General features: G+C 47.8%; 1 protein-coding gene across 3 annotated transcripts in view; it reads left to right on the top strand.

Annotated features, from left to right (window-relative positions):
• Positions 1–9,500: 9,500 nt before the first annotated feature.
• g3bp2a (G3BP stress granule assembly factor 2a) overlaps positions 9,501–21,995 on the top strand; it is a 42,444-nt gene continuing 29,949 nt past the window's right edge. For 2 of the 3 annotated variants that reach the window (XM_078407602.1, XM_078407593.1), the window contains exons 1-3: positions 9,542–9,592; positions 12,738–12,883; positions 16,660–16,778. In XM_078407602.1, the coding sequence (XP_078263728.1) occupies positions 12,863–12,883; positions 16,660–16,778 (140 nt within the window). In that variant the 5' untranslated portion in view covers positions 9,542–9,592; positions 12,738–12,862. Of the gene's footprint in view, positions 9,593–12,737; positions 12,884–16,659; positions 16,779–21,995 lie in introns of all 3 variants that reach the window. The other variant, XM_078407611.1, reaches the window with a different exon arrangement.

The raw sequence follows: 21,995 nt of genomic DNA, 5'->3' as shown, positions 1-21,995 counted from the left end.
GGAGGCCATTTGGCCCTTCCAGCCAGCACTGCCATTCATTGTGATTATGGCTAATCATCCACAATCAGTAACCCGTGCCTGCCTTCTCCTCATATCCCTTGATTCCACTAGCCCCTAGAGCTCTATCTAACTTTTAAATTCATCCAGTAAATTGGCATCCACTTCCTTTCTGTGGCATAGAATTCCACAAATTCACAACTCCCTGGGTTAAAAGGTTTCTTCTCACCTCAGTTTTAAATGGCCTCCTCTTTATTCTTAGACTGCGGCCCCTGGTTCTGGACTCCCCCAACATTGGGACCATTTTTCCTGCATCTAGCTTGTCCAGTTCTTTTATAATTTTATACGTCTCTATAAGATCCCTCTCATCCTTCTAAACTCCAGTGAATACAAGCCCAGTCTTTCCAATCTTTCCTCATATGACAGTCCCGCCATCCCAGGGATTAACCTCGTGAACCTTGTTTTACATACTATTCAATCAGATCAGATAATACCATATATAGATACAAGCATTTCAACATATGGAGGACCGAGGCAGGTGAGAGGTTAGAAGTTGATATGGAGGGTGATGAGACAAGGTTTAGTGGACAGAATAGGCAGGAGAAAGGCAGGAATGTTGGTTTAATTTGCAACAAGCAAAGGATGATCTCCTTTGTGGGAGTGTACTGCAGGCCTCCAAATAGTCAGCGGGAATTAGAAGAACAAATGTGCCAGAAGATTGCAGGCAGTTGCAGGTCAAATAACGTGGGTGTAGGGGATTTTAACTTTCCCAATATTAACTGGGAATGTCTTAGTTTAGTTTTGAGGTACAGCGCGGAAACAGGCCCTTTCAGCCCACCGGGTCCGTGCCGACCAGCGATCCCCGCACATTAACACTATCCTACACCCACTAGGGACAGTTTTTACACATTACCAAGCCAATTAACCCACAAACCTGTACGACTTTGGAGTGTGGGAGGAAACCGAAGATCTCGGGGAGAAAGTACAAACTCCGTACAGACAGCACCCATAGTCGGGGTCTCCGGCGCTGCATTCGCTGAAAGGCAGCAACTCTACCGCTGCGCCACTGTGCCGCCCGTGTGTGAAGCTGGAGAGGAAATTGCAGGAGCTCTGGCTAAGATTTATGAGTCGTCATTAAATACAGGCGAGGTGCCGGAAGACTGGAGGGGGGCCTCTATTTAAGAAGGGCTGCAGGGAAAAGGCCGGGGACTATAGGCCAGTGACCCTAACATCGGTGATTGGAACGTTACTGGAGTATTCTGAGGGATTAGGTCCGTGCATTTAGATGGACAAGGCCTGATTAGGTATAATCAGCATGGTTTTGTATGTCGTGTCTGTGTTTTGACGATGTGACCTAAAAGGATGTTGAGGGCAGAGCTGGAGTTGTTGTATATATGGATTTCAGCAAGGCATTTGACAAGGTTCCGCATGGTAGGCTGCTCTGGAGACAGTTGAAGGAATAGAAAATTAGCTTAATGGAAGGAAGCAGGGGTTTTTTTCGGACTGGAGGCCTGTGACCAGTAGTGTGCCTCAGGGTTGGCTGTTTGTTATCTAGATCTATGATTTGGAGGAGAATATACATAGCATGATTAGCAAGTTTGCACTTGACACAAAAGTGGGGGGGATTGTAGGTAGTGAAGATGGTTGTCAAAAATTGCAGCAGGATATTGATCAGTTGGGCAGCTGGGCTGCGAATGGTCGATGGAATTTAACACAGAGAAATGTGACGTGTTGCATTTTGAGAAGTCTAACATGGGCAGGACCTACAGGGCAAATGGTAGGGTAGATTCAATTGTGGGCACATTGTTATAGGAAAGATGTTGTTAAGCTGGAACGGGTGCAGAGAAGATTTACCGAAGATCGACACAAAATGCTGGAGTAAGTCAGCAGGACAGGCAGTATCTCTGGGGAGATGAAATGGGTGCTGTTTTTAGAAGAATGCTGTCTTCAGAAGAAGGGTCTCGACCCGAAACATCACCCATTCCTTCTCTCCAGAGATGCTGCCTGTCCCGCTGAGTTACTCCAGCATTTTGTGTCTATCTTAAATTTACGAGGATGTTGCCAGGACTCGTGGGCCAAAGCTAAAGAGAGAGGTTGAGCAGGATAGGACTCTATTTCATGGAGCACAGGGGGATAAGGGGTGATCTTGTAGAGGTGTATAAAATCATGAGAGGGGGGGGAAGATTTAATAGGAACCGGAGAGGTAACATTTTAACACAGAGAGTGGTGGGTGTGTGGAACGAGCTGCAGGAGGAGGCAGTTGAGGCAGGGACTACCACAATGTTTAAGAAACATTTAGACAGGTACATGAATAAGATAGTTTTAGAGGAATACTAGATGGGCGTGGACCTGTTGGGCCCAAACCTCTCCAACCCTCCGCCAACTGACGAGGCGTTGCCAGCCGGGAAGTGCCCCCCGGGGCCGTGGGCGGGCGAGGAGGGAGAGGAAAGGGGAGAGGGAGCCACTCACCTAGTTATTTGTTTTTAAAACGTAACAAAACTTGATCAATCGAGACCGCAGGCGAATGGTGAGTAGGGTAGGCTGAAAATTGTTGCGCTATCGTGTACCGTTTTGGCTGTATTTCGGGAACAAATCTACCCACAAACCCACAAATATACAAGTTGAGGGTTTTAATAATATATTGATGAGCCAAACACAGGCAGGTGGAACTAGTATAGATGGGGCATGTTGGTTGGCATGGGCAAGTTGGGTAAGAAGGGTTGTATGACTCTACAATACAGTTTCAGTGAGAGCCTAGACAATGTGGCCAACCCTTGAGAGACACTTCTCAGCAAACACAGACTAGCTTTACCGTTATCTTTTATCTTCGGAGATACAGTGTGGATTGGCCCATCAAGTCTGCGCCCACCAGCGATCTCTCGCTAGTTCTATCCTGCACACTAGGAACAATTTACAGAAGTCAATTAACCTACAAATCCGCATGTCTTTGGAGTGTAGGAGGGAACCGGGGCACCTGGAGAAGACCCACACAGACACAGCATCCACAGGGTCTGCGGATACAAACTCTGCACAGTCAGAACTTGTAGTCAGAACTCTGTCGCTGTAAATCTGCAAATCTACTGCTGCATTACTGTGCCTTCCTTGCTATTCTCCGAAGACTGGGTACTGGGGAGAAGGACGGAGGGAGTCGGCGGCGGACGCTGGACAAAGGGCCGGTAAGAAGGATCGGGGAGTCTTGCATTCCGCGCCCTGAAGGTCAGCTGTGAGCGGCGCCCCCAGGGCACGAAGGCTGAAGTTGGACGGGCGTGCGGAGGGTCGACAGTTCACGGGACAATCCAGATTGAGGGGACATTATAGCTTGCTGCAGCTGGGACTTTGAAAATGGAGCCAAAATCTGGCAACTCTCTCATATGGACTCAGTGGGCTGTTTCTATGCATTCTGTACTTAATCAGGGATTGTACATATATGGCAATAATCTTACTGATTTTACTTATGTATGGCTATAATCTTCCTGATCTATATGCTAAAAAAATGTCACTGCACCTTGGTACAAGCGATAGTAAAGAATCATTGAATCACTAAGATCAGGCAGCATCTCTGGAGAACATTGATAGGTAACGTTTGAGGTCAGGGCCCTTCTTCAAGTCAAGTCAAGTCAAGTTTATTTGTCACATACACATACATGATGTGCAGTGAAATGAAAGTGGCAATGCCTGCGGATTGTGCACAAAAAAGAATTACAGTTACAGCATATAAATAAAGTTAATAAGTTACTATAGTGTAGACAAAAATTTAGTCTCTGGAGTTATAAAAGTTGACAGTCCTGATGGCCTGTGGGAAGAAACTCCGTCTCATCCTCTCCGTTTTCACAGCGTGATAGCGGAGGCGTTTGCCTGACCGTAGCATCTGGAACAGTCCGTTACTGGGGTGGCAGGGGTCCCTCATAATCTTGCTTCATCTTCATAACAATTCAGACCTGAATTGAATCTGAATTACCTTTATTGTCATTCAAAATGAATTGAACGAAAATCATTTGCCACGCAGCCACAACAGTACAGAGTAAAAGACACAAGACACACAATTTTAACACAAACATCCATCACAGTGACTCCTCCAGGCACCCCTTCACTGTGATGGACGGCAAAAAAAATCTTCTCTCTTCCCCCATGCTTCTCCCACGGACAGATAGTTCGACTTCTGCCGAAGCGACCGAGTCTCAGGAAGATTATAGCCATACATAAGTAATTCTGATTCATTATTGAAACATCACTACAATGAGCAATAATTTAACAAGCTTAATTATATTCATTCTATAAGCATCAAATGCTGGAGTGCTCAGAATGCCAGACAACATCTGCGGAGAGCATAAAAGTTAAAAAAAAGACACAAAATGCTGCCGTAACTCAGCGAGTCGGGCAGCATCTCTGGAGAACATGAATAGGTGAAGCTGGAAGAGAGGAGGGGTAGAAAGAAGCCAGACAAGTGATGTTGATAGAGTGGGGGGGGGGGGGGGGGGGTGGTGGGGTTGATGGGCAGATGGGTTGGACAAAGGCCCGATCTGAAAAGACGAAAGGTGTGAGAAAAGGATTGAAGTTTGGTGAAAGCTGAAGCTAAAGAAGGAATGTAGGTGGAAGATAATAGACAATAGGTGCAGGAGGAAGCCATTCGGCCCTTCGAGCCAGCACCGCCATTCAATGTGCTCATGGCTGATCATTCTCAATCAGTACCCCGTTCCTGCCTTCTCCCCATATCCCCTGACTCCGCTATCCTTAAGAGCTCTATCTAGCTCTCTCTTGAATGCATTCAGAGAATTGGCCTCCACTGCCTTCTGAGGCAGAGAATTCCACAGATTCACAACTCTCTGGGGAAGGTACGAGGGAGAAATAGGTAAGTTTAGGTGGGGCACAGGGAAAGAGAGGGTGGAAATTAAAATGGGGGGGGGGGGGGAAGGGGGGGTAGCTTAGTTTCCTAAAATTGGAGAATTCAATGTTCATACCATTGGGTTGTAAGCTTACCCAAGTGGAATATGTGGTGTGTCGGAAGGAACTGCAGATGCTGTTTTAAATCGAAGATAGATACAAAATGCTGGAGTAACTCAGCGGGACAGGCAGCATCTCTGGAGAGAAGGAATGGGTGACGTTTTGGGTCGAGACCCTTATTCAGACTGAGGTCAGGGGAGTACAGGGTACATAGATAAGGAAGTGATGGGTGTGAAAAACAGGACAAAGAGAAAAGAGATCAAAGAGAATGTAGAATAGATCATTGTCAGTTGGGAGAAGGCAACAACAAAGCAAACAGATAACATGTAGTTGGAGACAGTAAGCCTGGTCGGAGAACTGGGAAGGGGGAAGGGATGAAGAGAGAGGGAAAGCAAGGGTTTCTTGAAGTTAGAGAAGTCAACGTTCATACCGCTGGGGTGTAAGCTGCCCAAGCAAAATATGAGGTGCTGTTTCTCCAATTTGCGCTGGGCCTCACTCTGACAATGGAGGAGGCCCAAGACAGAAAGGTCAGTGTGGGAATGGGAGGGGGAGTTAAAGTGTTGAGCAACCGGGAGATCAGGTGGGTTTAGGCGGACTGAGCGGAGGTATTCGATCGACGAGCCTGCGCTTGGTTTTGCCAATATACAGGAGTCCACACCTGGAACAGCAGTTACAGTAGATGAGGTTGGAGGAGGTGCAAGTGAACCTCTGTCTCACCTGGATAGACTGTCGGGGTCCTTGGACGAAGTCGAGGGGGGAATTATAGCGACAGTTGTTGCATCTCCTGCGGTTGCGGGGGAAAATATCTGGGGAGGGGGTGGTTTGGGTGGGAAGGAACGAGTTGACCAGGGAGTTTCGGAGGGAACAGTCTGTGGAATGCGGAAAGGGGTGAAGATGGGAAGATGTGGCTAGTAGTGGGATTCCGTTGGAGGTGGCGAAAATGTCGGAGGATTATGTGCTGTATGCGACGGCTGATGGGGTGGAAGGTGAGGACAAGGGGGACCCTGTCCTGTTACGAATGAGGAGAAGGGGAACACGAGCGGAGCTGCAGGATATCGAAGAGACCCTAGTGAGGGCCTCAATTTACAATGGAAGAAGGGAACCCCCATTCCCTAAAGAATGAGGACATCTCCGATGAAATATGTGATGATATAAGATAGTGTTTCTCCATTATGACTGTGGCCTTACTGCCAATGGAGGAGGCCAAGGACAAACAGAATGGAAGGAGGAGTGAAAACGGTTACCAACCAGGAGACCCAGTAGGCCTTGGATGACTGAGCGCACTGGTGTACACTGAATCAGTTGCCGATTCAGTTGCTGATGTACAGGAGACCACGTCAGAAGCACTGGAACCAGTAGGAGGCTTGATTGTATTTATGTATTATTAATAGGTTAGTGTTTGGACTTTGCGTGAAATCAAATGAGCAAGGGTGAAGAAGGGTCCCGACTTGAAACATCACCTTTAGTTTAGTTTAGTTTATTGACACCTGTACCGTGGTTGCCTTTGTTGCATACCAACCAACCAGTCAGCAGAAAGACAATACATGATTACAATCGAGCCGTCCACAGTGTACAGATACAGGATAAAGGGAATAATGTTTAGTGCAAGATAATGTCCGTTGAAGTCCGATCAAAGATAGTCCAAGGGACTTCGATGAGGTAGATGGGAGCTCATGACTGCTCACTAGTTGTTGATTGGATGGTTCAATTACTAATCGACTGTCCCTGTTTCTAGACTAAATTAATCTGTAGACTAAACTAAAACTGATGTTTAGGGTCAGGACCCTCCTTCGGTCTTGATTATCTAATTTCACGATGAGTCCAAACACTAAGTTGTGGGTCCAACAAAGGGCAAAATACAGAGTGCAGAATATAGTTCAGCTGAGAAGGTTGTTGGCTGCAAAGGTCATTGATGAATTGTGAACTGCAAGGGCCAGGAAGCAGGCGGACATGATCATCTCTGGCCCTTCTCACCCTGGCCACAAACTCCTTGAAGCACTTCCCTCTGGAAGGCGACTCTGGACTGTCAAAGCAGCCACAGCCAGACATAAAAACAGCTTTTTCCCGCGAGTAGTAGCTCTACTCAACAACTAAAAATCTGCAGCCTCCCTTTGCTCTGGTTTATTTCACTTGCATGTTTAAACTGTAATGTTGTATTCTTAATGTTTTAAACTTTATTCTTAATTGTTTACTGTATGTTCATGTTGTTACTCGCGAGCGGAGCATCAAGGCACATTCCTTGTATGTGTACATACTTGGCCAATAAACTTATTCATTCTGTTCCAGAGTCAAAGTCCAATGTTCGCAATGGGGTAGAGTACCATGACAGTTTGTTGTTTTTGTTCCAGATTCCATCACAACAGCACAATGGCGCAGCGGTAGAATTGCTGCCTTACGGCGCCAGAGAACTGAATTCGATCCTGTCCAAGGGTGCTGTCTGTACGGAGTTTGCACGTTCTCCCTGTGACTTATGTGTAGCATAGAACTAGTGTATGGGGTGATCGCAGCATCGCCGCAGATTCAGTGGGTTGGAACTGTTTTCACGCTGTATGTCTAAAGTCTAAAGTGCGCACCAGGGCTTGGTTTGCTCTGCTCCTGACCAGTTACACAGTGGGGCTGGCAAGGCTGGGTAAGTGAGGCCCTTCCAAACCACTCCTGGTAATGGTCATCGACTCTGGGCCTCTATCGCTGGAGTTTAGAAGAATGATAGGTAGGGTTGGCAACTGTCCCGTATTGGCCGGGACATTGGGCTAAATTGGTTTGTCCCGTAAGGGACCACCCTTGTCCCGTATTAGGCCTGGGGGACGCTGTAGGCCCGGACAGTGTAGGCCCAGACAGACAGTGTTGGCCCGGACAGTGTAGGTCTGGACAGTGTAGGACCAGACAGTGTAGGTCCGGACAGTATAGGCGCGGAGGCCCGAGCGCCGCCTAATAGAGGTTGCATAGCAACCTGCCTCCTGGCCGTTGACGGGGTAAGGTCATGTGGGGCGCGGGGCGGTGACATCACCTTATCCCGTATTTGGGAGCGAGATAGTTGGCACCCCTAATGAGAGGGTACCTCATTGAAACTTACTGAATAGTGAAAGTTTACCTGGATAAAGTGGATATTGAGAGGATATTCCACTAGTGGGAGAATCCAGGACCAGAGGCCATGGCCTCAGAATAAAAGGATGTACCTTTAGAAAGGAAATGAGGAGGAATTTCTTTAGCCAGAGGGTGGTGAATCTGTGGAATTCATTGCCACAGATGGCCATGGAGGACGTCATTATGTATCTTTAAAGCAGATTGACAGGTTCTTGATTAGTAAGGGAATCAGGGGTTATGGGGAGAAGGCAAGAGAATGGGGTTGAGAGGGAAAGATAGATCAGCCATGATTGAATGGCGGAGTGGACTCAATGGGTCAAATTGCTGAATTCTGCCCCTCTGGTCCCATGGACTAATGCAGTGCTTAAACTGGTGAATGGTTCATCCAAGGTTGAATGAAATTAGAGGGGTGCATGAAGGGTGAATGATTTAATATATATAAAATTATACACAAGGGAGAATAAGACGAAAATTACCGAAAAACATAAGAAGATTTAGTCGAGGGTGAATGAAATGTTGTGATAAAGATTCAAGTGTAAATGAGTTCAAGCACTGGACTAATGTACACACAAAATGCTGGAGTAACTCAGCGGGTCAGGCAGCATCTCAGGAGAGAAGGAATGGGAAACATTTCGGGTCGAGACCCTTCTTCAGACTGACGAAGGGTCTCGACCCGAAACGTCACCCATTCCTTCTCCCCGGAGATGCTGCCTGACCTACTGAGTTACTCCAGCACTCTGTGTCCATGTTGCTCCAGAGATGCTGCCTGACCCGCTGAGGTACTCCAGCACTCTGTGTCCATGTTCTCCAGAGATGCTGCCTGACCCGCTGAGTTACTCCAGCACTTTTGTGTCTACCTTTGATTTGAAGCAGCATCTGCAGTTATTTTGCTGGAGTAATGTACTGTCTATTGAACTTGAATTTGACTGGATTGTGGTTATGTGTGGTATATCTTCACAAAATGCTGGAGTAACTCAGCAGGCCAGGCAGCATCTGTGGAGAACATGGACAGAGTGCTGGAGTAACTCAGCGGGTCAGGCAGCATCTGTGGAGAACATGGACACAGAGTGTTGGAGTAACTCAGCTGGTCAGGCAGCATCTCTGGAGAGAAGGAATGGGTGACGTTTCGGGTCGAGACCCTTCTTCAGTCTGAATAGAGTGCATGGAAAAAAAAGTGCCCTTTGACTGTACATGTGCCAACAATAATAAACCAGTCTGAAGAAGGGTCTCGACCCGAAACGTCACCCATTCCTTCTCTCCTGCGATGCTGCCTGACCCGCTGAGTTACTCCAGCATTTTGTGAATAAATACCCTCGGTTTGTACCAGCATCTGCAGTTATTTTGTTACAATAAGCCAGGCAGACAGGCTACACCTTGACTGTGTGCACTGCCCGCAGGGGGATTGGCTGCGTGCGGGAGGCGGGGCCGTGGGGACGGGATAGAGGGTGACACCAGGGAAGGGGGGGAACCGCCCGTTCCGCTCCGCCACGCCGCGCAACCCGGACCCCATTTGGCGAGGCACACGGCAACGGCGGCCTCCCGGACCAGCTCTCGGTGTGGGATCGCGCAGGTACGGCAGGCCGGGGACTGGGGTGGCGGGGACGGTGCACGCCGACCAGGCCCGGCACGGCACGGCACGGCACACCAGGGCCCCGACACGGCCGCAGACAACCGGGGGGTGCGGGGCCCACCACGGCTCACTTCAGGCCTGGGCCCCGGGGCCGAGTGCGGCAGCCAGCGGGGAGAGAGGGGCCACCCACCCGGCCGGGCTCAGGCTGGGGCTGGGCTGGGCTGTCGGCGGGACGATGGTGTGAGAGCCCGGGGGAGGGGAGGTGAAGGCCCCGGTTGTACCTCGCCGCCTCCGGACTCGATGGATGCCGGGCGACCATGAGGCGGGAGCGTGGTCGACACCCCCCCCCCCCCCCCCCCGACCTCACGCCGGCTGCTGCGGGCTCCGCACCCGGGACCCCCCCCCCCCCTCCCCGGGCTCTCACACCATCCCCACCCCGAGACTCCGGGACCCCGGCCTCTCACTGCCCTCGCCCCGGGATCCCCGGCTCTCTCACACCCGGCCAGAGTCCCCGGGACCCCCGGCTCTCACATCCCCCACCCTGAGACTCCGGGACCCCCGGCCCCTCACACACTGCCCTCGCCCCGGGACCCCCCGGGCGAGGCAACATCGCGCCCCTCACACCACACCCCACCCCGGCCAGAGTCCCTGGGACCCCCCGGCCCCTCGTCTTAGTCCCTGGACCATCGCCCCCGCCCCCCATCCCGAAGCAACACCCTGCCCCGAGACCCCCGGCTCTCGCTTCCCGCCCGTGTCCCTGGCCCTCGCTGCCCGGTCCCGGGTCCCTCGGCCACCGCCCGTGTCCCTGCGGGAACTCCCCCCTGGGCTGGAGGCCGACGCCGACTCTCTCTTTCTCTCTCTCTCTCTCTCTCCCCCTCCGGCACAGGACGCATGGCGGGGGCCGACGAGTCGCAGATACTCTTCTCGTTGTGCGGGCCGGGGGCGCCACCCGGTCCCTGGCTGGGGGGGGGGGGGAAAGGGAGGGAAGGAAGGAGTAGGGGGGGGGGAGGAGGGGAGAGTATTCCAGCCACCCACCCACCCACCACTCGCTCTGGCTAGCGGGGGGCAAACAACTGCGTCGGCCTAAAAGGGTGGTGGATAAAGACGCCAGGGTGGTGGCTTGGGGAGCAAGGAGGCTCGTGTGGAGCAGAGTCGACTGTTCCTGTCCTAAAAATATCATCAATCGCATTCATCATTCGGAACAGCAGCAGACACTTTGGCCCACAATGTCCGTGTCGAACATGCTACTAAATTTAACTAATCTCCCCTCCCTCTACGTGATCCATATTTCTCTATTCCTGCTCCTTTTTAAAAGCCCCAAACGCCACTATTTTATCTGCCTTCAGCACTATTTTATCTGCCTTCATTAATTTAATTTGTGGGGAAACTTTGTTGAACGGTTTGGAGCTGGTCATAACACGGTGGGCTGAATGGCTACTCCTTCCCCGATTCTTTCCTGTTTTTTTAAATGCTACATTAGGTTGGTGTCTGATGCACCGTTCGTATATTTGGTTTTTACAATTGCTGTGCACATTAACTCTTCATCGTCCCCTACAAACAGGTTGGCACATAGCACAGCTGGTAAGCTGCTGCCTCACAGTGGCAGAGGTTGGCTTTGATCCTGACAGTGGGTCCTGGTTATGTGGCATTTGTTTTTCTTCCTGTGACCGTGTGGGTTTCCTCCAGGTGCTCCGGTTTCCTCCCACTACCCAAAGATGCGTGGGTTTGTTGGTTAATTGGCCACTGTCAATTGCCCCTAGTGTCTAGGGAGTGGATTAGAAAGTAACATGTTGTTGTTGTTCGTCCTTTGGGTTAGAAGATGACCATGACTTCACTTTCAATCTTATTATTTCGACCGTTGGTTGGGATCTGCTGGCCGAGGTTGAAGTCATGACTTGCGCCTGACTTGGATTTAAGTGAGGGGGAGTTGCACAGATTGTCGGCCTCACTCTCTCGTCCTGGCCTATCGGGTTCCAGCAGCAAGACATAGTCGAGACGCTGGGGACAGGTCAGGATGCAGTGGATGGTCAGAAGTGTCCTACGTGACTCACTCTGCCCTGTTTGCGCTCCACGACGCTTTGCTGGGATCGTCTTTCTGCCCATTGAACCTTCTGGTGGTTTCCTCCACGCAATCCGCCGAACCCAGGCTTCACATGCTAGGTAGACAAGCCCTAAAGCTGCTGGAACCAACGACTTGCCGACTGTACTTGTGGCGTGCACACAAGACAGTGGATCCATCGTGGGGGCGGGGGTAGTCCTGCAGCTGATCCCACGGCTTGGGGGGGGGGGGGGGCGCGGTCGAGACCGGGGCGGTGGTCCGCGGCCCCATGGGCGGGGAGCGCCGGCTGCTGCTGCCCCTCAGGTCACGGGTACGGGCCCCAGACCACTGGTTCCAGTCTCCCCCGGGGCGCCGGCGAGGCTTCTGTAACATAGAAGGTAACATAGAACTGGCATGAACGGGTGATCGATGCCTATCGTGAATCAGTGGGCCTAAGGGCCTGTTCTATGCTGTATCACTAAAATAAATTGCAGAGAGTTATAGATGTAAATTGAATTAAAGTTTCATGTTCTTTAGAGGCAGCCATTATTTTTAAGAACAAACTAATTTAAACATAGAAAACTGGTGCAGGAGGAGGCCATTTGGCCCTTCGAGCCAGCACCACCATTCATTGTGATCATGGCTGATCATCCACAATCAGTAACCTGTGCCTGCCTTCTCCCCATATCCCTTGATTCCACTAGCCCCCAAGAGCTCTAAATACTTTAAAATTGATTCCTGTGTCCAGTTTTATAAACTGCAGTTTTTATATCAGAACTTCAACTATCTACAAGGTTATTTCTGCATCTTTTTTAGTGTACAGATTTATTTATCTCTTCTTGGCCATCCAGTAAATCTTTAATACTGTGTGTTGCTCAGGAATGCTTCCTGAGCTCGCAACAGCCAGTGTCAAGACTGGAGAGGGACCTTCAATGCTATCTTTGCAAATTCCTCCAAATCCATTTGCGGGAGGAACTAACCTGTACCAGCACTCTCGGGATTGAGACTGTAATTGTACCAAGTTGGCTCTTTTAAATGGGCATTGTTTGTTTGCCTGGCACCATACCCCTGAAAAGCTACTCAGTTCTGAGCCCTGTCACTAAACAGATCGCTCGGTGGACAGAAGAAAAGACTCCAGGCCATGCTTCAAGACTTGCTGGACAAAAAAATGCAACAGCTTCACCGTCTGTGCCTATGCTTTCACAAAACGGAGAAGGAGCATTTGAATTAGCATGAAGAACTGCAGATCAAAAGTACACAAGCCTATATTTTTTTGTTATTATTGTCACGTGTACTGAGATACAGTGAGAAGCTTTCTTTGCATGCTATCAAATCAGATGATTCTATACATAAATACAATCAAGACAGACTCGAGTAGGTAGAGTGAAGGGAAAGATAGAGTATGGAATATAGTTCTTAGCTTTGTGGCACAACAGTAAGGACAAATGGAGTGCACATCTCCCAACTGCCAGCCTGCCCTTTGTCACCAGGGAACCCCTGCCCCGTTTGTGGGTTCCATATCCATGCCATCCATCGCCTCTGAAACCACCGTATTGGAATGGAAGCAGACGGTCTGAGAAGTGCAGATAAATTCCAGCCTCATGTAGTTCAGCTTTGTGTGATTTAATTTGACATTTATTTACTGTTACTCTGTTTGAAAAGTTGCTGTCTGTTTGTTGAGTGAGATCATCAATAGTCGGTGGAGTGCAGTTCGTAAAAGAAAGCAGTTTGACAACTCTCGTGCTCACATGCACGGAATGAAGCAATTTGTCCAGTTCAGTGTAATTCAAGGAATTGAAACTTGTGTAGCACGCACAGTATTCAGATTAGATCATTCTTTAAATTAAAAAATTTGAATCCGCCATAAGACTGAGCCACACATGTTGCTTCTTCAGGGATTCTATTTTACTGCGGTCTTTTATACGTGGTCCACAGGAGACCCAGAAGGCATAGATTTACAATAAGCAAGGCTGTATCAGCACTTAATCCTTCCAGCTGCAATGCTATCCCGCTCCTCCAGTAAGCTTCCCACTGGAGTGGATCTAATTTATAGGACAGAGAGAAAACTTCAGATTATAACGCCTCCACTCCAGTGGTAAGATCCCCCCCGACTCTATTGAGCTGTAGAATGTAGGTGATACTTAGTTTAGTTTAGAGATACAGTGTGGAGATACCACCGAATCACATTGAATGGTGGTGCTGGCTCGAAGGGCCGAATGGCCTACTCCTGCACCTATTGTCTATTGAAACTGTGCTGACCAATAATCACCTGTATCCTCGTTCTATGTTATCCCAGTTTTGTATCCTAAGCACAAATTTGCAAAAGCCAATTAACCTACAAACCTACATGTCTGGAATGTGAGAAGAAACGGGAAAAAACCCATGGTCACGGGCGAACATACAAATTCCGTACAGTCAGCACCTGTTGTCAGGATCGAACCTGAGTCTCTGGTGCTGTGAGGCAGCAACTCTGCCACTGTGCTGCCCTAGAACTTGTGTATGTGCAAGCTTGTTCACTAAAGCATGCAAGGGAATGGACTTGCACTCAACATTTGCAGAAACCAAAATCTTCTATCAGCCTGCCTGTGACGGTCAACACCAGAGGTCCATGGTGTGATATTTAAAAACATGGACAGCTTCTTAATCTCAATCTGACTGATATAGTCAAGGCAAACATTGGTGATGAAAATTACCGCTACCTTCAGTGCACTTGAACAGCCTTTGGCTGTCTGAGGAAAAAGGGTCTTTGATGATCAACGGTCCAGTGTAGAACGCATTTTTGAGTTGCAATGATTACTGCCGCACAGCACACTTGTAAGAACTGGGCTAACTACCCCGGCATCTGAAAAGACCAAGGAGATCCCGTCAATGTTGACTCAGTTATATCCTCCAAATCCATCAATTCCAAAATTAGCTTCCACTTCCAGGCCAAGTTGTACTCATTTGATGAACGGGCAATGTCGTTCGCATGCCTGACACTGGACTCTCGACACAGAAACTCGTCTGAGCTGTATCCCAGCAAAAGCTTACCAGAGGGTAGAGGGAAATGGGCCCCAAAGCCTTCCTGACAATGAATGACAAACCCATTGACGTGTGCTGATGACCCATTGATGAAGGTTGAAGTGGCCAGGCGAAGCATGGAACGATGGTGCATGGGGCAACCAGATGCAACAGGCCTAGATGGCCAGCTGCAGTTGGGACTGAAATGGTGCCGAAACCAGGCGTCTCTTACATATCGATATACACAATGCACCGAACTGGGGGTTGTACTTGTGTATGGCAGTATTCTTCATGACATGTATGCAAAAAAGAATCGCTTTACCTTGGTAACACGTGATAATAAAGGAACCATTGGGCTTAATACCAATCCTTGACCATGACGAGTGCTGATGGAGAAGGAGCATTTGGGATGGCATTTAGAACCGTGTCTATTTGTTGGGAGTGCAGAGAAGCGCAGTATAAATGATGGTATCAGTGACCCGTCTACCCACTCGGCTGCCAGCTTACCTATGGCAGAGAGTGAGGCTCCCACCTTGGGCTCATTGCTCGGCTCGGACACTGAGAGAATGGATTTGTCCTCTGAAGAAGATTATGCACCTTGAATGGTTTGCTCGTGATCAATAACCGCTTCCAGTTTGTTGCAATCATTTTTTAAAATGCGCTTTTATTGGGAGTTGTTGCAATAGTGTCTGTTTCCTCAACTCTCCAAGCATACTTTTATTGGACAAAATTGCATTTATTTGCTTTACAATTGATTGCTTACTATTTGATGTGCTCCCCCTTCAAGTTTGGGTGACGCATTGTGGTCAATCAATATTCTGTTCAGCTTGGAGCATTTTGCACCCGTGAGGCTGTGTTTTCTTTCCCTCTGTAATTGATTTCAGGCTAGATAGAATGAGAGAATGTGATGATTGTGCTCATTTGTTACAAGTTTAAAAAGAACAAAACAGTACAGCACAGGGGCAAGCCCTTCGGCCCATAGTATCTATGCTAAATATGATAGGGGTAGGAAAAAAAACTGGTTTAAATCGAAGGTGGACACAAAATGCTGGAGTAACACAGCGGCTCAGACAGCATGTTGAGACGTTCAGTTCAGTCTGAAGAAGGGTCTCGACCCGAAACATCACCCATTCCTTCTCTCCAGAGATGCTGCCTGACCCTCTGAGTTACTCCAGCATTTTGTGTCTACCTTATGCTAAATATGATGCTAAGTTAAACTAGTCTCCACCCTGTATTCTTCCATTCCCAGCATTTCCATGTGTCTCAAGAAAAGCCTCTTCAAAGCCACTCTCGTAACTGTTTATGATAGTCTCCATGTGTCTGCTCTCAGCTTCTGCACTCCAGAGAAAGCAATCCAAGTTTGTTCACTTCTCCTTGTGGCTAAGATCCTCTCATTACTTTACTTTAGACTTTATTGATACAGGCTCTTTGGCCAACCGAGTGCATGCCAACCAGTGATGAGAGATTGGGGGGGGGGAAATGTTCTAATCACAACATGCTGTGATCATCGTGTGGTTCAAGTAACAGGGGCGGCACAGTGGTGCAGAGGTAGAGCTGCTGTCTTACAGTGCCAGAGCTTCGATCCCGACTACGGATGCTGTCTGTACGGAGTTTGTACATTCTCCCTGTGACTGCATGGTTTTTCTTCGGGTGCTCTGGTTTCCTTCTGAACTCCAAAAACTTACAGGTTTGTAGGTTAATTGGCTTTGGTTAAAAATTGTTGACAGTATGTAGGATAGTGTTAGTGTATAGGGTGATCGCTGGCTGGTGGACCCGGTGGGGGGAAGGACCTGTTTTCACCCTCTATCTCTCAAGAAACCCTTTAAACCAGCACTATCCTCTAAATTAGGGACAATTTATAATTGAATCTGGGCAACATTCTGGTCAACCTTTTCGGCAGCCTCTCCAAAGCCTCCACATCCTTCCTATAATGGGAGCAGTCAGAACTACACACTGTTCTCTAAATGCAGCTTAACCAAAGTTTTATAAAATGAAGTAAACAATTAACGCCTTTCTCATTCTCCATCAGGAAGCGTCATTGTGTACCAAAGAAATGGTGATGGAGAAGCCAAGTCCCCTGCTTGTCGGGCGGGAGTTTGTGAGGCAGTACTACACTTTGCTGAACAAGGCCCCAGACTTCTTGCACAGGTACTCGTTTTAGTATCCGAAGATCATTACATCTTTTGCAATTATTCAGATTATAATTTCGTACAAAGCTGAATGCCACCGGGTTCACACAGTTGTATTTTCAGCTCCATTACCGTTGGTGAAGCTTAAAGTACTGGAGTAACATAGCAGGTCAAGCAATGCTTTGAGTTAGGACCCATCTTCAGTTACTGTTGGTAAAAGAATGTTTACCATGGGCCGGATGAAGTGCCTGAATATCAATAGTAACTCTTTTAAGGTTGTGCCCAGTTTTAACTGCAGGTGAATATATTTGCTCATATTGATGCATTGGAAATCAGAAACTAAATTCTACTTTAATTGAAACATATTGCACCATGTAATAATAACATGCCTTTTCCACAATCTAAATTTATTTCTGGTGATAGTTCACATTTGTACAAGAATGTGATATCAACCCGACTGGATTTACTTTTTCCAATTAGATTTCTATAGCAACTTCCACCATTTTTAACTGTTTTATCACTAGTGATGTACCTTCCAAGGTCAAATGAAACTAGGAGAAGCAGGAAATCGGAAACTGAAACCAGGGCGCTAAAAACACTCAGCAGTCAAATGTTGTTTGTTGAAAGAGAAACAGTTAAATTTTCAGGTTGGAAATCCTTCCTTAAAACTGGAAAAGTGAAAAGTCTGGATCTTCTCCAACTTGTGAAGTGGTTCCATTCCTGAGAACTGACTGATCCCAAACAGTTTGCAAACCAGACGTGTGGATTTATTGAAATAAAGACAGCATATCTAAACAAAAATATAGGCTAGCCGGATGCAACATCTGGCTCAACCTTTACTCAATTTTTCAGTTTCTCTACAGGATGGAATGCTTAGACTTTAGAGATACAGCACGGAAATGTGAGTAAAGGTTTTAATTTGTGGAGAAGGCAAGAGAATGGGGTTGAGAAGGAAAGATAAATCAGCCATGAATGAATGGCAGAGTGTATACTTGAGCGGAATGGACTAATTCTGCACCTATGAACCTCCTTTGCACACTCTTCCTGCCTATAGTGTGGTGAAGAAGAATTTGGCCAAAGGCAGGAAGAGAGGGTGCAAAGGATGTTCATAGGTTTTGGTAAAAATTGTAAATTGTCCCTCGTCTGTAGGATGGCGCTAGTGTATAGGGTGATCGTCGGTCGGCGTGGATGTGGTGAGCCAAAGGTCCTGTTTCAGTGCTGTAACTAAACAAAGCTAAACATATACTGTGCCAAAGGAGCCCTGCGGTGGATGTTCATGGAGGCATACGTGGGTTAAATACTGTCATAGTTAAGGTGTAGAATGCAGACACTCCCTGTGTTGCCGCAGGTCATGTGATGGGAATTCACACAGCACCACCGCAATATCAGAGATAAGGAATGAAAATTTGCACTCATGGAATTTGTATCAATTTTTATCTATTATTCAAATCTTATAGACGCATTCGCAGACGCTGTGGCTTTGTGTTATAGAAATTACAATATGGACAGCTTCCTGGTACCCCAGCATGGTCTGTGTGAATCTGTGGGGTGTTGGAACTTTACTTAACATTGGGCAGACACAAAATGCTGGAGTAACTCAGCAGGACAGGCAGCATCTCTGGAGAGAAGTGACGCTTCGGATCGAGAACCTTCTTCTGAAGATAGCATTCTTCGAAAGAAGGGTCTTGACCTGAAACGTCGCCCATTCCTTCTCTCCAGAGATGCTGTCTGTCCCGCTGAGTTACTCCAGCATTTTGTGTCTTATCTTCGGTAAATCTTCTCTGCACCCATTCCAGCTTAACAACATCTTTCCAATAACAATATAAGCCCAGTCGATTCATTCTTTCATCATATGTCAGTCCCGCCATCCCAGGAATTAACCTGGTGAACCTACACTGCACTCCCTCAATAGCAATAATGTCATTCCTCAAATTAGAAGACCAAAACTGCACACAATACTCCAGGTGCGGTCTCACCAGGGCCCCGTACAACTGCAGTGGGACCTCCTTGCTCCCTTCAGATAATAATCTGCCTTCTTGTTCTTGCCACCAGTGGATAACCTCACATTTATTCACATTATACTGCATCTACCATGCATCTACCCACTCATCCAACCAATCCAAGTCACCCTGAAGCCTCCTAATATCTTCCTCTCAGCTCCCACTGCCAGACAGCTTGGTGTCATCCGCAAACTTGGAGATGTTACATTTAATCCCTTTTAACCTAAATTGTTAATATATATTATAAATAACTGGGGTCCCAGCACTGAGCCTTGCGGCACCCCACTATTCACTGCCTGTCATTCTGAAAAGGACCCGTTAATTGGGCGGCACGGTGGCGCAGCGGTAGAGTTGCTGCTTTACAGCGAATGCAGCGCCGGAGACTCAGGTTCGATCCTGACTGCGGGTGCTGCACTGTAAGGAGTTTGTACGTTCTCCCCGTGACCTGCGTGGGTTTTCTCCGAGATCTTCGGTTTCCTCCAACACTCCAAAGACGTACAGGTATGTAGGTTAATTGGCTGGGTAAATGTAAAAATTGTCCCTAGTGGGTGTAGGATAGTGTTAATGTACGGGGATCGCTGGGCGGCACGGACTTGGAGGGCCGAAAAGGCCTGTTTCCGGCTGTATATATATGATATGATAATTCCTACCCTTTGCTTCCTGTCTGCCAACCAGTTCTCTATCCATGTCAATACCTTACCCCCAATGCCATGTGCTCTAATTTTGCCCACCAATCTCTTATGTGGGACCTTGTCAAAGGCTTTTTGAAAGTCCAGATACACCACATCCACTGGCTCTCCCTTATCCATTCTACTTGTTACATCTCACAATTTTCCAGAAGATTAGTCAAGCATGATTTCCTCTTCACAAATCTATGCAGACTTTTACCGATCCTGTCACTGCTTTCCAAATGCGCTACTATTACATCTTTAACAATAGACTCGAGCATCTTCCCCACTTCCGATGTCATGCTAACCGGTCTATCATTCACTGTTTTCTCTCTCCCGCCTTTCTTAAAAAATGGGGTTACATTAGCTACCCTCCAGTCCATGGAAACTGATCCAGAGTACAGTGAAAAGCTTTTGTTGCGTGCTAACCAGTCAGTAGAAAGACAATACATGATTACAATCGAGCCATCCGCAGTGCACAGATACTTGATAAAGGGAAATAATATGAACAACGTGAAGGCAGGAACTGCAGATGCTGGTTTACACCGAAGAGACACGGTAGCGCAGCGGTAGAGTTGCTGCTTTACAGCGAATGCAGCGCCGGAGACTCAGGTTCGATCCTGACTACGGGTGCTGCACTGTAAGGAGTTTGTACGTTCTCCCCGTGACCTGTGTAGGTTTTCTCCGAGATCTTCGGTTTCCTCCCACACTCCAAAGACGTACAGGTATGTAGGTTAATTGGCTGGGTAAATGTAAAAATTGTCCCTAGTGGGTGTAGGATAGTGTTAATGTACGGGGATCGCTGGGCGGCACGGACATGGAGGGCCGAAAAGGCCTGTTTCCGGCTGTATATATATGATATGATATGATATGAAAAAGCTAGAGTAACTCAGCGGGCCAGGCAGCATCTTTGGAGAAAAGGAATAGGTGACGTTTCGGGTTGAGACCCTTTTTCAGAGTTTTAATGGCTCGCATTGTTAATTTTCTGACTTGCTAAATATGCTCAGCAGTGTAAGCATAAATATTTTGCTGTTGCATTTGACCACATTAATGCCGTTCCTCAAAAACTAAACATTAGAAGAGGGCAAAGACCCGACTAAAGCTGGTGCCCTTTATGCATGACACGGCCCTTACCATTTGTAAAGGAAGCATGCAGGTACAGCAGGCAGTGAAGAAAGCCAATGGAATGTTGGCCTTCATAACAAGAGGAGTTGAGTATAGGAGCAAAGAGGTCCTTCTGCAGTTGTATAGGGCCCTAGTGAGACCACACCTGGAGTACTGTGTGCAGTTTTGGTCTCCAAATTTGAGGAAGGATATTCTTGCTATTGAGGGCGTGCAGCGTAGGTTTACTAGGTTAATTCCCGGAATGGCGGGACTGTCATATGTTGAAAGACTGGAGCGACTAGGCTTGTATACACTGGAATTTAGAAGGATGAGAGGGGATCTTATCGAAACATATAAGATTATTAAGGGGTTGGACACGTTAGAAGCAGGAAACATGTTCCCAATGTTGGGGGAGCCCAGAACCAGGGGCCACAGTTTAAGAATAAGGGGTAGGCCATTTAGAACAGAGATGAGGAAAACCTTTTCAGTCGGAGAGTTGTAAATCTGTGGAATTCTCTGCCTCGGAAGGCAGTGGAGGCCAAGTCTCTGAATCCATTTAAGAGAGAGCTAGATAGAGCTCTTAAGGATAGCGGAGTCAGGGGGTATGGGGAGAAGGCAGGAACGGGGTACTGATTGAGAATGATCAGCCATGATCACATTGAATGGCGGTGCTGGCTCGAAGGGCCGAATGGGCTATTCCTGCACCTATTGTCTATTGTCTAAACCTTTCGGAAACCGAAAATATTGTACGTGGAAATGCATTTGAATACAGCTGATCACGTGGCCGGAAGTGAGCTACGGGTTGCTGCCGTTGCCCAGTGTTTGCACCATTGTAAAGTCAAAATATCGTACGTCGAAGCATCGTTAGGCGGGGAGCACCTGTATAGGGTAATCGGGGATGTAAGTTTAAGTTAAGAGGGAAAAGGTTTAACTTTGTTACCCTGGCTGCTCACAACCGTGGCCCTTCCGCTTACTCTCCTTTTCTATGTCCACTGTGGTGGAACATGGATACATTTGACTTGCAGAAACTCAGGAAGTCTCTGTGATTGGAATGAGCTGCCAGAGGTGGTAGTTGAGGCAGGTAAAAAAAAACATTTGGTTAGGTACATGGAAAGGAAAGGTTTAGAGGGACATAGGCCAAATGTGGGCTGGTGGGACTAGTGTAAATGCATTGTGGTCGGCATGGACAAGTTGTATCTAAGGGCCTGTTTACGTGCTGCATGACTCTAACTTCTTGCCATTAATGATACAAGTTCCACAATCCATTTGCTAAATCCAAATGTTGTTGCAGGAAAAATGGTTAAAATGTTTCATCTTATTGGCCCAATGTCATCTATCTGCTCCAATTTAGTTCAGTTTAGAGATACAGTGCAGAAACCGACCCTTCGGCCCACTGAGCCTGTGTCGACCAGCAATCTCCGCACACTAACACTGCCCTACACACACCAGGGTCAATTTACAATT

The sequence above is a fragment of the Rhinoraja longicauda genome, chromosome 1, assembly GCF_053455715.1.
Source record: "Rhinoraja longicauda isolate Sanriku21f chromosome 1, sRhiLon1.1, whole genome shotgun sequence".
Taxonomy (NCBI): domain Eukaryota; kingdom Metazoa; phylum Chordata; class Chondrichthyes; order Rajiformes; family Arhynchobatidae; genus Rhinoraja; species Rhinoraja longicauda.
The sequence above is the reverse complement of the archived record's forward strand: the minus strand, read 5'-3'. Positions and strand labels throughout refer to the sequence as shown.